Source organism: Panthera onca, chromosome X (genome assembly GCF_046562875.1).
Source record: "Panthera onca isolate mPanOnc1 chromosome X, mPanOnc1 haplotype 2, whole genome shotgun sequence".
Lineage (NCBI taxonomy): Eukaryota > Metazoa > Chordata > Mammalia > Carnivora > Felidae > Panthera > Panthera onca.
In genome coordinates, this window is record NC_138357.1 from 82,766,669 (window position 1) to 82,781,466 (window position 14,798).

The 14,798-nt window shown below is 37.0% G+C and overlaps 1 protein-coding gene across 1 annotated transcript in view; it reads left to right on the top strand.

Annotated features, from left to right (window-relative positions):
- FAM120C (family with sequence similarity 120 member C) overlaps positions 1–14,798 on the top strand; it is a 114,715-nt gene that overhangs the window by 47,072 nt on the left and 52,845 nt on the right. The window contains exons 5-9 of the mRNA XM_081793279.1: positions 9,671–9,773; positions 10,340–10,416; positions 10,848–11,128; positions 12,057–12,330; positions 12,987–13,158. Of these exons, the coding sequence (XP_081649405.1) occupies positions 9,671–9,773; positions 10,340–10,416; positions 10,848–11,128; positions 12,057–12,330; positions 12,987–13,158 (907 nt within the window). The remainder of the gene's footprint in view (positions 1–9,670; positions 9,774–10,339; positions 10,417–10,847; positions 11,129–12,056; positions 12,331–12,986; positions 13,159–14,798) is intronic.

Consider the following 14,798-nt stretch of genomic DNA (forward strand, 5'->3'; position numbering starts at 1 on the left):
CCATTTGTGTTTGTATATGCTCTGTCTCAAAAATAAATAAACTTTTAAAAATTAACATAAAGTAAAACTGACTTTTATATGTGTGTGTATATAGTTCTCTGAATTTTTAGCACATGATTTATGTAACCACCATCACAATTAGGATCAGAACAGTTGAGCCACCCCCAAAAATCTCTCATGCTGTCACTTTGTAATCACACCCAAACTTATCCCTAACTCCTGGCAACTACCAGTCTATTGTTTGTCACTACAGTTATATCTTTTAGAGGATAACATATTAATGGAATCACATAGTATTTAATCCTTTGAGAATAGTATTTTTCATTCAACATAATGCCTTGAGATTCTTCTACATTGTTTCATGTTGCATCTATCAATAATTCTTGCTTTTTATTGATAAGTGGTATACATTGTATGGGTATGCCACAGTGTATTTATTCATTCACCTCTAAAAGATATTTGAGTTGTTTCCAATTTTTGGTAGTTCGAAGACAGTTGCTATAAACATTTATGTACAGATTTTTCTCTAATGAACATAAGTTTTTATCTCCCTGGTGGAAATACCGAGGAGTGGGATTTCTGGGTCATATGGTAAGTGTATGTTTAACTTTGGCTTTATAAGACCCCGCCAAACCATTTTCCAGTGTGGCTGTTCCATTCCTCACTAGCACTTTTTACTAATCAGTATTTTTTATAAGCATTCTAATAGGTGTGTAGTGGCAGCTCTTCATAATTTTAATTTGCATTCCTCAAATGACTAATGATAAACATTTTTTCTTGTGCTTACTTGCCATCCATATGTCTTCTTTGGTGAATAGTCTGTTCGTGAACAGTCTTTTGCCCATTTTTACTTGAGTTGTTTATTTACTCACTGTTGATTTCTGTGAGTTCTTTATATATTCTTGCTTAAAGTCCTTTGTCAGATATCTTGTTTGCAAATATTTTCTCCTAGTCTGTAGTTTATCTTTACCTCCCTTTAACAGTGACTTTTGCAAAGCAAAAGTTTTTAATTTTTATCTTCTATGGATCATGCTTTTGGTATCATGTCTAAAAATACATTGCCTAATTCAGGCATGACAATATTATCCTTTTTTCTTATAAAAATTATATAGTTTAAAATTTTACATTTAGAACAAATCATTATTTACAGTTCATTTTTGTATAAAAGTTGAGGTGTTTTGGTTTGTTTTTGTATATGGATATCCAGTTGTTTCAACACAGTTTGTTGAAAAGACTGGCTTTTCTCCATTGAATTGCTATTTGTGTGGGTCTATTTCTAGACTCTGTTCTGTTCACTTGACCCATGTGTCTATCTCTTTGCAAATAGCACTCTGTCTTGAATACTATAGCTTTGTGTAAGACAAAATTAGGTAGTGATCCTTCCAATTTTATTGTTTTTCAAAATTATTTTGTCTATTCTAGTTCCTTTTGTCCGCCCAAATTAATTTTAGAATAATCTTTTCTATATCTACAAACAATAATCCTGCTGGGATTTTAATGGGAATTCCTTATATTAAATATACAGTTGACCCTTTAACAACATGTGGGTTAGGGGTACCGACCCCCCCCCCCATGCAGTAAAAAATCCATGTATAACTTTTGATTCCCCATAAACTTAACTACTAATAGCCTGCTTTTGACTGGATGCATTACTGATAACATAAACAGTTGATTAACACATATTTTGTATGTTATATGTATTATATACTATATTCTTATGATAAAGTAAGATAGAGAAAAGAAAATGTTAAGAAAATTATAATGAAGAGAAAATACATTTAAAATACTGTATTGTATTTATCAAAAATATTCACATATAAGGGCACCTGGGTGGCTCAGTCGGTTGAGCATCCGACTCTTGATTTCAGGTCAAGCCATAATCTCAGGGTCATGGGATTCACCCACATTGGACTCTGCACTGAGCATGGAGGCTGCTTAAGATTCTCTCTCTTCCTCTGCCCCTCACCCCCACTTGTGCTCTCTCTCTCTAAAATAAAAAAAAATTTCACATATAAGTGGACTCACCCAGCTCAAATCTGTGTTGTTCAAAGGTCAACCATATAGATGAATTTGTGAGTTTTGAAATCCAGTAATATGATATCTCTCTCCATTTATTTAGTTCATCTTTGATTTATCAACATTTTATACTTTTCAGCATACAAGTCCCATACATTTTTAAAAAATATTTATTTATTTTATATTTGAGGCACCTATTATAAAGGATATTATTTTGTTCATTGCTAGCATATAGAAATATGATTGATTTTTGTGTGTTAACCCTGTATTCTGCAACCTTTCTAAACTCACAAGGAATTTTTTTGGTAGTTTTTTGGTATTTTCTGTGTAGGTGATCATATTGTCTCTAAATAAGGACAGTTCTATTTCTTTTGTAGTCTGTGTCTTTTTTTCTTGACTTAATACACTGTCGAGGATTTCCAAACAATGTTGAATTGTAGTGATAATAGAGGATATATCTTATTCCTGATCTTTGGGAAAAACAGTCAGCATTAAGTATTACATTAGCTGTAGGTTTTGTAGATGCACATTATCAGGAAGTTCTCTTCTCTTCCTAGTTTACTGAGAGTTTTTATCATTAAAGGATGGTATATTTTGTCAAATGTAATTTTTTGCATCTGCTGATAAGATCATGAGCTTTTTGAATATTGAACCATCCTTGCATTCCCAGGATGTGGTCAAGGTATATTATAATTTTTTTTTATATTATTGGATTTGAATTAGTAGTATTTCAATGAAAAGTTTTACATTTATTTTCATGAGGAATATTGGCCTGTAATTTTTTGTGCTGTCTTTCTCTGGTTTTGATATCAGGGTACTACTGGACTCAAAATGAGTTAGCAAGTGTTCTTTTTTTTTTCTTGGAAGAGATTGTGTAGAATTGTTTTTTCTTTTTTTTAAGTTTATTCATTTATTATTTCTGAGAGAGAGAGGGAGAGAGAGAGAGAGAGAGAGAGAGAAAATGCACAAATGGGGAATGGGCAGTGAGAGAGAGACAGAGAATCTGAAGCAGGCTCCAGGCTCTGAGCTGCCAGGACAGAGCCTGATGTGGGGCTTGAACTTCACTAAGCTGAAGTAGGATGCTTAACCAACTGAGCCACCCAGGCACTCCTGGTTTTTCTTCTTTAATTGTTTGGTAGAATTTGCCAGTGATGTGTACTTTGAATTCTGGTCTTCTTCCCCAATCCCCCTGCTAGTGTTTACTTTTCAGAGTCTTCAAATAGCTGCTCCTAGGTTTTATAACTACCTTCAGTGGAAATACGGTAGAGTGTGATTACTCTATCTTATCCAGAATGGAAATCTCTCTGTAGATTTTTTTTTTAGGTGGACAAAGCATGAAATCATTGCTTCATTTTGGGGAGCATAAATTTTCCTAACCAATTATATGATAGCACAATCTAGCATCCATTACTTTGCATCTAACTTTCTAGCATAATATAAAAAGGGCTGTTTTTCATTAAAAAATATACTTGGCATTTATTTTCCCTAAGGGTCTAGTTTCTTTTCATATTCAAATCGTTGTTTTTTCAAGTGCCTTTCCTGCCATCATCTTTCATAATTCATTCTTCCACCATTATTGAACACTAACTGTAGTGATACTTATTTGTCCATGACTTCTAGCATGATGTGTGCAGTCCTCCATCATTTTCTTTGACTTAAGGAAATCCTGACCTTTATGACAGATTTTGTTCATTCACTTTGTTGATTTGCATTGAACTTTCAGCTGCTGGCATCAGACAATTAGGAAGAGACTGACCCACAAAGAAAGAAATTGACATAGTGGGGTAGGGAGAGAGGCTAGTATTAAGTAGGAGATACTGTTTAGATGGAGAATAAATTAAAATTCCTTTTTTTATTGTGGTAAAATATACATAACATGAAATTTACCATCTTAATCATTTTAAGTGTACAGGCCATTTGTATTAAATACATTCGTAATGTTGTATAACCATCACTATCATCCATCTCCATAACTCTTCTCATCATGTAAAACTGAAACTCTTTACCCATTTTTTTAAAGAAATAATGGCCATAATTTTTTTAAGCTTATTTATTTATTTTGAGAGAGAGAACCAGCAGGGGAGGGGCAGAGAGAGTGGGGGACAGAGGATCTAAATCAGGCTCTTCACTGACAGCAGAGAGCCCGGTGTGGGGCTCCAACTCACAAACCGTGAGATCATGACCCAAGTCACGGTCAGACACTTAACCGACTGAGCCACCCAGTCGCCCCAAAACTCTATACCCATTAAATGATAACTTCCCATTTTCCCCTCCCCTCTAGCCCTTGGCAACCACAATTCTACTTTTTTCTCTATGATTTTGACCACTTTAGGTACTTCATCTAAATGGAATTATACAGTATTTGTCTTTTTGTGACTGACTTATTTTACTTAGCATAATGTCCTCAAGCTTCATCCATGTTGTAGCATGTGCCAGAATTTTTTTCCTTTTTAAAACCAAATAATATTCCATTGTATGTTGACAGAGGAAACATTTTATAAGTTTTCAGTTGAGTGGTGAATATTTTTAATGTGATAACTTTTGCTTCCCTTTATAGCTTCATGATGTTTGGAACCTGGATAATGACTATTCAAGGATCCACTTTTTCACTAAACAAGAAGAACAAAAAAATTTTTAAGTAGAGGTTTTGCTATTAATTCCACCCTAAATGTTTTATAGTGTTTCCTAGTCTCTTTTGTATGTATGTTTTGATGTGGTAGTCATCTCAGTGTAAAAAGTGTCTGCTTTTTTCACTTAACATTATGTCGTAAACCGATTTTCATTGTTGTTATATAATTTTCATAAAATTTAATATAATCATTTTTAGCAATTGTAGAATTATGAGAGCTCTTCTAAACAAACATACAGAAACTGCTAGGTAATAGCATCAAAGGGATGGGATTCTACTCTGCTACCTATGGCCTCTGGGGATCTATAAAAGAAAAGGATAGGACTTTATTAAATATGATCATGTAGTAAATACTGAATGAACTTCCGCAGGCAAGGTCCCATGCTAGGCACTAAGATATAAATGTAAATAAACCATTCTCTGTTCTCACAGAACTTTAGGTTAAATGGGAGCAGAAGCAAATAAATAAGTATAACAAAGACAAACCACAATAAATGTGTCATAGAAAGAGAGGTGCCCTTTCAAGAAAGAATAAATGTTTGTCAGGGCACAGAGCAGTGGTACACTGAGGGAAGTATATGTAATTTGGTATTTCAGGGGATTAGGTCATAAGATCTATACTCATTGATGTTGAATAGTTTGCAAGTTAAATGCAGAAAGTGAGTTGAAAGACAGTATAATATGATTCTGTATGTATGAAAAAAAACAAAACCATATTGGTGTACATACATGTGTCTGTATAAACACAGCAAAAGTTATGATAGGACATATACCAAACTGATAGCACTGGTCACTTCTGGGGAGGGAAGTAAGTATAGAGCTATAGATATTAAGGAAGACTGTGTATGGCTTGTATCTTTTTAGGAGATTGTTATGGTGTAATTAAATATAATATGGAAATAATAGTGAATACATAACTAATGGAACCTTGATAAAGCAGAACATTATTCAACCAAATATATTTCATTCTATAAGTCAGTAATTTGCAGATATTGTTTAGATTTGGAACCCTTTTTCAAACAATTGTACTAAGTCTACAGTTTTTTGAGAAAGCCAAACGATTTTATTTCTAAGCAAGGCTGGAGGACCTGGAGATAGATAGATAGATAGATAGATCTATAGATAGATAGATAGATAGATAGATAGATAGATAGATAGATAGATTTTGAGAGAGAGAGAGAGAGAGAGAGAACGAGCAAGTGGGAGAAGAGCAGAGGGAGGGAGGGAGAGAGACACAGAGAGAGAGAGACAGAGAATCTTAAGCAGGCTCCACGCTCACTGCAAAGCCCAACGCTGGGCTTGATCCCGGGATCATGACCTGAGCCGAAACCAAGAGTCACTCAACGGACTGAGCCACCCAGGCTCCCCTAAAGATCTTGATTTCTGCGTTTGTGTGCCTACATACATGCAAGTGAAGATATCTGGAATGCTATATAGATCCTAGAATGTTAACAATTACAAAGAGGGAGAAGATTATAAATGTTTTCAATTTTCCTTTTTTGGATTGTATGTTTTAATATATATTCTCTATGTATTTCTATAAGAAATGTTTGTTGCAATTAGGAGATGATTTTTCTGTAGAGAATATTCAACCCTGGGGCTATGTGGTGACTTGGGCACTCTCATGCATTGATGATGAGAGTATAACTTGAGACATCTGTTTTGGAAAGAGATTTAGTATCATGTGTCAAGAGTCTATGAAAATGACCATATCCTTCGACCTAGTAATTCCACTTCTAAGAATATGCCCTATGAGCATTGAGGAGGGCACTTGTTGAGATGAGCACTGGGTGTTGTATGTAAGCGATGAACCATGGGAGTCTACCCTGAAAATCAAGCACGCACTGTACACACTGTATGTTAGCCAATTTAACAATAAATTATATTTTAAAAAATAATAATGAATAAGATAAAAAATAAAAACAAAAGAATATGCCCTATGAAATAACCCAAGAAACTTATGTAAAAATATGCTTATCAAAGAATTATTTATAATGATAAATTAGAAATGGCTTTAATAGTTTATATTCCATTTGATGAAACATGAAGGTCACAAAATTAAATTCAAGAGGACTTTACAATTTTGTTGGAAAAGGTCTGATAAAGAAAAGTTCGGGACACCTGGGTGGCTCAGTAGGTTAAGCGTCCAACTTCACCTCAGGTCATGATCTTGCAGTCTGTGGGTTTGAGCCCCGCGTCAGGCTCTGTGCTGACACCTCAGAGCCTGGAGCCTGCTTCGGATTCCGTGTCTCCCTCTCTCTCTGCCCCTCCCCTGCTTGCGTTCTCTCTCTCTCTCTCTTTCTCTCAATAAATAAACGTTAAAAATTAAAAACAGGGGCGCCTGGGTGGCTCAGTCGGTTAAGCGGCCGACCTCGGCTCAGGTCATGATCTCGCGGTCTGTGAGTTCGAGCCCCGCATTGGGCTCTGTGCTGACAGCTCGGAGCCTGGAGCCTGTTTCAGATTCTGTGCCTCCCTCTCTCTGACCCTCTCCCGTTCATGCTCTGTCTCTCTCTGTCTCAAAAAATAAATAAACGTTAAAAAAATTTAAAAAAAAAATTAAAAAACAAAAAAACTCCTTCTCAGTCAGCCTCAACCCTTCAGAGATAAATAGTATGTTTACTTCTATTGCCATAGATTAGTTTTGCTTCTACTTGAACTTTATATATTCTCCTTTTTGTCTCTCTTCTTTCACTCAGCATAAAGTGTTTGAGATTTATCTATACTGTTGCATGTATCAGTACTTTGTTCTTTTTGTCAGTGTATAGTTTTCCATTGTATGAATATATCCATTTATCCATTCTTCTGTTGGTATACATTTGAGTTAATTGAGTTTGGGGATCTTTTTTAAAAAATACTTTTGTTTATTATTATTAATTTTGAGAGAGAGAGAGAGAGAGAGAGAGAGAGAACACAAGCAAGGGAGAAGCAGAGAGAGAAAGAGGGAGAGAGAGAGAATCCCAAGCAGGCTCTACACTGCCAGCACAGAGCCCTATGCAGGACTCAAACTCACAAACCATAAGATCATGACCTGAGCCAAAATCAAGAGTTGGAAGCTTAGCCAACTGCACCACCCAGGCACCCTGAGTTTGGGGCTCTTATAAATAAAGCTGTTGTTAGCATTCTTGTTCATATCTTTTGGTGGACATACATACTCATTTCTCCTGGGTAAATACTTGGGAGTAGGATAGCTGTGCCATATGGTAAATATATGTTTAACTTAATAAGAAATTTCCAAACTGTTTTCCAGACTGTACCAATATACACTCCCACCAGCAATGTACTGGAATTCAAGTTATTCCATATCCTTGCCAGTGCTTGATGTTTATAATCTTTAATTTTAACCATTCTGGTGGATATATAGTGATGACACATTGTGGTTTTTGTATATGTTTAAGTGCTTTTTACTTTAGTGTTCATACCTTTTGAACAATAATTCTACTTTGGGGACATTTTCCGAAGGACATAATCAGAAATCCAGAAAAAATTGATCTGTACATGTATGTTCTTTGCTGCATAACTTATAATAGCCAAATGTGAGAAATAACCTAAATGTCAGGTATTAGGGAAGTAGTTACATAATTTATGACACATTTATAATGATAAAATATACAGTCATTCAAAATTATAATAAAAGAACAATATGAAATTGTATGTTATCAACTATAGAAAATGTGTGTATTAAAATAGACCAATAATACGTTAACAAAAAGTTTATTTTAAAATACTGGAAGAAGCCTTATCAACAATAGCCAAACTATGGAGAGAGCCCAAATTTCCATCGACTGATAATATTACTCAGCCATCAAAAAGAATGAAATCTTGCCATTTACAAACACATGAATGGAGCTAGAATGTGTTATGCTAAGTGAAATAAGTCAATCAAAGAAAGACAAATACTGTATGATTTCACTCATATGTCGAATTTAAGAAACAAAACAGATGAACATATGAGAAGGGGAGGAAAAAAAGAGAAGAGAGGGAAGCAAACCACAAGAGACTCTTAATGATAGAGAACAAACTATGGGTTGACAGAGGGAGGTGGGTAAGAGATGGGCTATATGGGTGATGGGTACTAAGGACAACACTTGTTGCAATGCGTACTGGGTGTTGTATGTAATTGAGAAATCACTGAATTCTATTCCTGAAACCAATATTGTACTGTGTGTTAACTAACTAAAATTTAAATTATAAAAAAATTCTTTAAAATAAAATGAAATAAAATAATCAAAATAAAATAAAATACTGGAAGAAAACAGAGCAAAATGTCTTTGGGTGGCAGTACTATGTAATTTTTTCCCCATCCTCACCTATTTTTTTCTAATGGTCATGTGACCATTTTAGAATAGCACAAAATGTATTTGTTTGTTTTTAAGCTTAATTTTTTTAAGTATTCGAGATTTTGCATTCTTTTTTAAAATTTTTTTTAATGTTCATTTTTTGAGAGAGAGAAACAGAACACAGAGTGGGGGAGGGGCAGAGAGAGACGGAGACACAGAATCCGAAGCAGGCTTCAGGCTCTGAGCTGTCAGCACAGAGCTCCATGTGGGGCTTGAACTCACCAACCACAAGATCATGACCTGAGTTGAAGTCAGACATTCAACTGATTGAGCCACCCAGGCGCCCTGCAGATTTTGCATTCTATAATGCTCTCTCCCTACCTAATCTTTTCTGTAACATGAAAAATTGCTCTCTTGGTTTTCTCTTATTTTTTAATGTTCATTTATTTATTTTTGAAAGAGAATGAGCAGGGGAGGGGCGAGAGAGAGAGAGAGAGAGAGAGAGAGAGAGAATCCCAAGCAGGCTCCATGCTGAGCAACCCCAACACAGGGCTCCATCCTACGACTGTGAAATCAAGATATCAAGAATCGACGCTTAACTGACTGAGCCACCCAGGCACCCCTGCTCTCTTGGGTTTCTTAAAACATTTTATTTCTGCTACTGTTTTGACTTTCTGATTATAAATTGCATGAAAAAGACACTCTCATGTTCTTTCTTTTCCTGAACATCTAATGTTCTAACATCCAGTCTAGGACAGAAGATAAAATAGAGAGATTCAAGAAAGCAGTTGAGTACTATTCAGTCACAACCAAACTCTCTGCACTGCCAGTGGGTCCCTCCTCCTTTCTAGGTAAGGCTTCTATCTGATGCTAGCTGCTGTACCCAAAGGGGAAACTGAGTCCCTCCTGGGAATTCCAGGGCCAGAGTGGAATGACTTGTTTGTATTACACTCCTATAGAAGTCATTCTTGTTTGGTGGGCATTCTCCTTTTGACTTCCATGTAATAAGAGTGGTGACATGAGGCGGGGCACTGATTTCTCAAATTTGTAGATGGGGTCTAATGCTATTTCCTTAGCTTGGGCTTCTTCTGGCACTAACCTCCAATATGGCCTGGTGTATATAAAATAGCCCTGTCTTTGGTTTCAGCCTGAGTTTGAATTCTACCTCTGCTGCTTAATAGCTGTGTGATCTTAACTAGTCACATTTGCATGTATGAAATACAGCTCATGATACCTATTTTATGGGGGATTTTTTAGATGAAATAATTTCTTTAAGTTTCTTGGCATGGCACATAGCTGCTGTTCAATAAATTATAACTTATTAATAATAATTTTTCAAGCAATATGGGGTTAGCAGAATATAATATAGTAGAATTATTAGGATTGATTAAAGTATGGCCCTTTCTCTTGGCTTCAGGTTTTCGGAATAATCGGCTTGGAAATCCTCCCCTTCCACGAAATCAGATGGGCACTATCTCTGCTGGAAAGCCAATGGTAATATCTTTCAAGAGGCCCAAGACCATTTGTTAGCATTAGACTCAGGTTGCTTCCTGATTTTTATACTCTGAGTTAAGGAGTTAAGGTAATTCAGTGTTATCAGAATATCAAGGCTGTATATACCTATGTCATGTTCTCAACAGACTATGCAAAGAAAACATCCAAATCACTAACCAATAGGATGATGTGAAGGTAGATTAGCTAATGTCAGAGAATGGTTCTAGGAGACATGGTTGGGCCATTGTCCTGCCTCTGGAGTATTCTGTCCATATATCACTGTTAGAATAATTTCTTATTATTCTCAGTAGTTTCTTTGTATCCCAATAATTCCCGCTTCTGGCATTATCTACTGTGTCACAACTTCTGAGGGAGCTATTTTGGAGCCAGTTCAAATGTTAAATAGCTTTTCTATCTGTTTTATTCTTTAGTTTTCTCACCATGTGCCCCAGAAAATGAAATATCCACCACCATTCCCAACGGGGCCCAACTCCTCTCTTCTCTTCTCTTCCCATGCTTTGGGGGAATCCCATCCTTTTTCTGAGGATCCCATGCTGCAGGACAGCCCCTTTGCCAATTGGGCTGTCTCTTATGACTCCTCTGCATCCCAGTTTCCCAATTACCTGACTTCCAAAGCTTCACCTCCTTTGGGACCAGACTCTTCTCACTCCTCTTCCTCTGATGGTGATGAACCAAATGGAGCCAGCTCTGAGTAAGTGTCTGAATAGGTACCCAAGGGAACAGACTTCTGAAGCATCTGTATTTCTCTTTTTGCTGGTAACCTGGGTTGAAGTGTGGAGGAGTATATGTTCCTTGATTTTCTCTGTGGCTCTTTGCTCTTTTTTATAATGTTTATTTATTTTTTGAGAGAGAGAGAGAGAGAGACAGAACGTGAGCAGGGGAGGGCAGAGAGAAAGGGAGACACAGAATCCAAAGCAGGCTCCAGGCTCTGAGCTGTCATCACAGAGCCCAATGCAGGGCTTGAACTCTCAAACCATGAGATCATGACCTGAGCCGAAGTTAGACACTTAACCGACTAAGCCATCCAGGCACCCCTGTGGCTGTTTGCTCTTAAGTGAAGTAGAAAAACTCTATGCTTGGCTACTTCATACTCATTTTGACTCTGTACAGGTGGTAATTTTCAGATACCCAAGTGACTGAAGTAAAAGGAAGCATAGCAGCTGGTTAGGGAAGCCCTAGGTATGAGTGTGCTACATTTCATGGCTGTCATTTCTCAATTTTTGAGGGCTGTGGATCAAATGTAAAAAATAAGTGAAAATAATTTATAGAGTTGAAGTATTAGAATAGTTGAGTAGGCAGTTATATTAAGACAGGGTTCTGAGGATTAAAACAGTGGTGTTTTGTACTGGTTTATTTGTTCTTAGATTATTTCTCCAAGCAGATTATTCCTGGGAAAACAGAACTGCTCTGAGATTTCAGTTGTAATTAGTTTCTTAGAATGTAAGCTGACTCAAGGCATGGCGTCTTACAAGGTGTAGCTGAAAGGTATCAGGTCCAATACTAACCCAGTGTCTTGACTTCCAGAGGGTTTGTAAGATTCCTTGGGATCAGACAGACATCTTGAATTGGAATATCTTTATCAACCTCCTTTCTTCTACACTGTCTTCCTAAATTTTTAGTCGTATCACGGAAACACTTCAGCAGCAGCCTGGATGGGATGATCCAAATGGTGACAGAGGGTCCTGGGTACAGCCCATTGATGCTGGAGTTTCAGATGCCAGCCTGGGTGATGGCGAGCCCCACATCCCATCCCTGCTGTCTATGTCTACAAGGAACCACATGGACATCACCATTCCACCCTTACCTCCAGTAGCTCCAGAAGTCTTGCGGGTTGCTGAACACAGACATCGAAGGGGTCTTATGTATCCATATATCTACCATGTTCTCACTAAGGTAATAAAGCACATCAGCACCTACCTCCCTGCTTTTACCACTGTACTTCACACTTCCTAGAGCCATAAGTTACCAGAGAACATTCTAATTGGTATCTGAAGGGAGATAAAAGGAGACCAAGTATGCTGGGGCTCCTCTTTACATTAAGGGCCCCAGATGAGGTGAGACCAGCAGTAGATGGGACTTTCCAATAAATGAGGCCCCAAGAAGATAACTATAATTGTAAGATAATATAATCTGCTCTAGCCAAACACCACAGAAAGAAGATAATGCACCATGTTGGTAGATTCTGGTCTAGGGCTGGACACAATCTAAGAAGAGGCTTTATGCCCTTGTTCTTTACCTCTTCCTCTATTTCTTCAGAGCTTTGTTCCCTTCCTCCAGTCTTACTATACAAGTCCATCCCCCAACAAAATGTCCAAGATGGACTTAACCCATTTATTCAGCTATAGTCAGTCATAGCAAAGACTCTAAAAACCATAGCTTTTGTGCTGGCTATGGTTATCTAGGCCTTTTAGTCTGAAACTCTATTAAATACAAGTAGCAAATTTAGTAGCTAGGCTATAGAGGCTAGTTCATGACTGATTCTTCTCAGCTCAATTCCAAACCTTAAGGTAACTCATTATGTTCTTTCCCCTGGACCATTTTCTTATTAGGGTGAGATTAAAATCCCCGTATGTATTGAAGATGAGTGTAACATGGAGCTGCCTCCAGCTGCTCTCCTGTTCCGGTCAGCTCGTCAGTACATATATGGGGTCCTTTTCAGTCTGGCAGAAACACAACGGAAAATGGAACGCCTAGCTATACGGCGGCGGCTACCTGTGGAAGGTAAGTATTGTTTTAACTTCAACAGTTCTCTCAAAGTTTTGTGTGGAACAAAAACATCTGTGCAAGCACATCATACCTGTGACTATGGAGCAGTCTTTGAGAAAATGCATAATTCGCCAGAATACATATTAGTATGGCAAATGCATTAACTTAAGCCTCAGTTCTTTAATCATTAAGCATTCAGAGTAGCTACTACTTATTAAAACCATGCTGGACTTTGGGAATGTAGAGGTGTATCTGACATGGTTTCTCCTCCTCAGTAAGGTTTTGTTTTGGATTTGATCCTGTAGAGTTGGAGCCATTGAGGTGTTTTAAGCTGCAGAGTGACATGGTCAAATTAGTGTTTTCTAAAGAACCCTCTAGATTTCTGCTTCTGGGAAGATAGAGTACATATACTGTCCTTATTCCTCCTGCTAAATACACCTAAAAGCCCAGGATATTATATATATAACAAGTACAAGACATTCTAGAAGGTAAAGAGAAGAAGTCAGACTGGCTAAGGACTTTGGGATCCAAGGAATAATGCAGTGGTGAGTTCCCTGGGTTTTCTTATTGCTGCATATATCTTAGACTAGGTATGGGACCAGCTGGCAGCCCAGAAACACCAACAGGTACAGACCAGTAAAAGCTCCAAGAAATGCCTTCTCTCTCTAGTCAAAAGACCCAAAAAAAACCTAGCAAACAGAAAATTTTTAGGTAATAACTAATCTGCTCTAGCCAAACACCACAGAAAAACTGCAACCAACCCTCACCCCTAGTAGCAAAGACTGGATGAAGAGCCTAGACTTCTACTCTTGTCAGACTGCAACAAGAGTTGCAGAGCCTTTTAATATAATACCCCAAATGTCCAGGTTTCAATGGAAAATCCCTCTTCATACTAAGAAACAGAAAGATTTCAAACTGCGATCTCAAAATAACCAAAGAAAGAAAATCAATAGATGCCTACATTGAGATAACACAGATGTTTCAGTTACCTGGCAGGGATTTCAAAGCAGCCATTGTAAAAATTATTTGACAAATAATTCTGAACATGCTTAATACAAATTAAAATCAGAAAGTCTTAGCAAAGAAATAGGAGATATAAAGAAGAAATGGAAATTAAGAACTAAAAAATACAATAACAAAATACTTAATAGTTGAGTTAAACAGCAAATTGGAGACAATAGAAGAAATAGTGAATTTGGAGATAGAACAATAGAAATTACCCAATCTGAATAATAGAAAATACACTGAAAAAAAATGAACAGGGATCAGTAAAACTAGAACAAAAGATCTAATATTTGTATCATCAGAGTTCCAGAAAGACAGAAGAAAGAGGGTGGGGCTGCAGGAGGATTCAAATAAATAATGGCTGAAATATTATCAAATTTGGGAAAAACAGAATCAGCCCACAGAGTCAGGAAGCTGAGTGAATTATCCACAGTATAAACCCAAAGAAATCCTTGCTAAGATCTATCATGGTGAAACCTTTGAAAGCTAAAGACAAAAATTATTGAAAGCAGCCAGACAGAAACAATGCTTTATCTATAGGGGCAAAATAATATGAATGACAGCTGATCTCTCATCAGAACCCAGATTCCAGGAGGAAGTAGCACAACACTTTCTAGGGCTGAAAGAAAAGAAATGTCAGTTCAGAATTC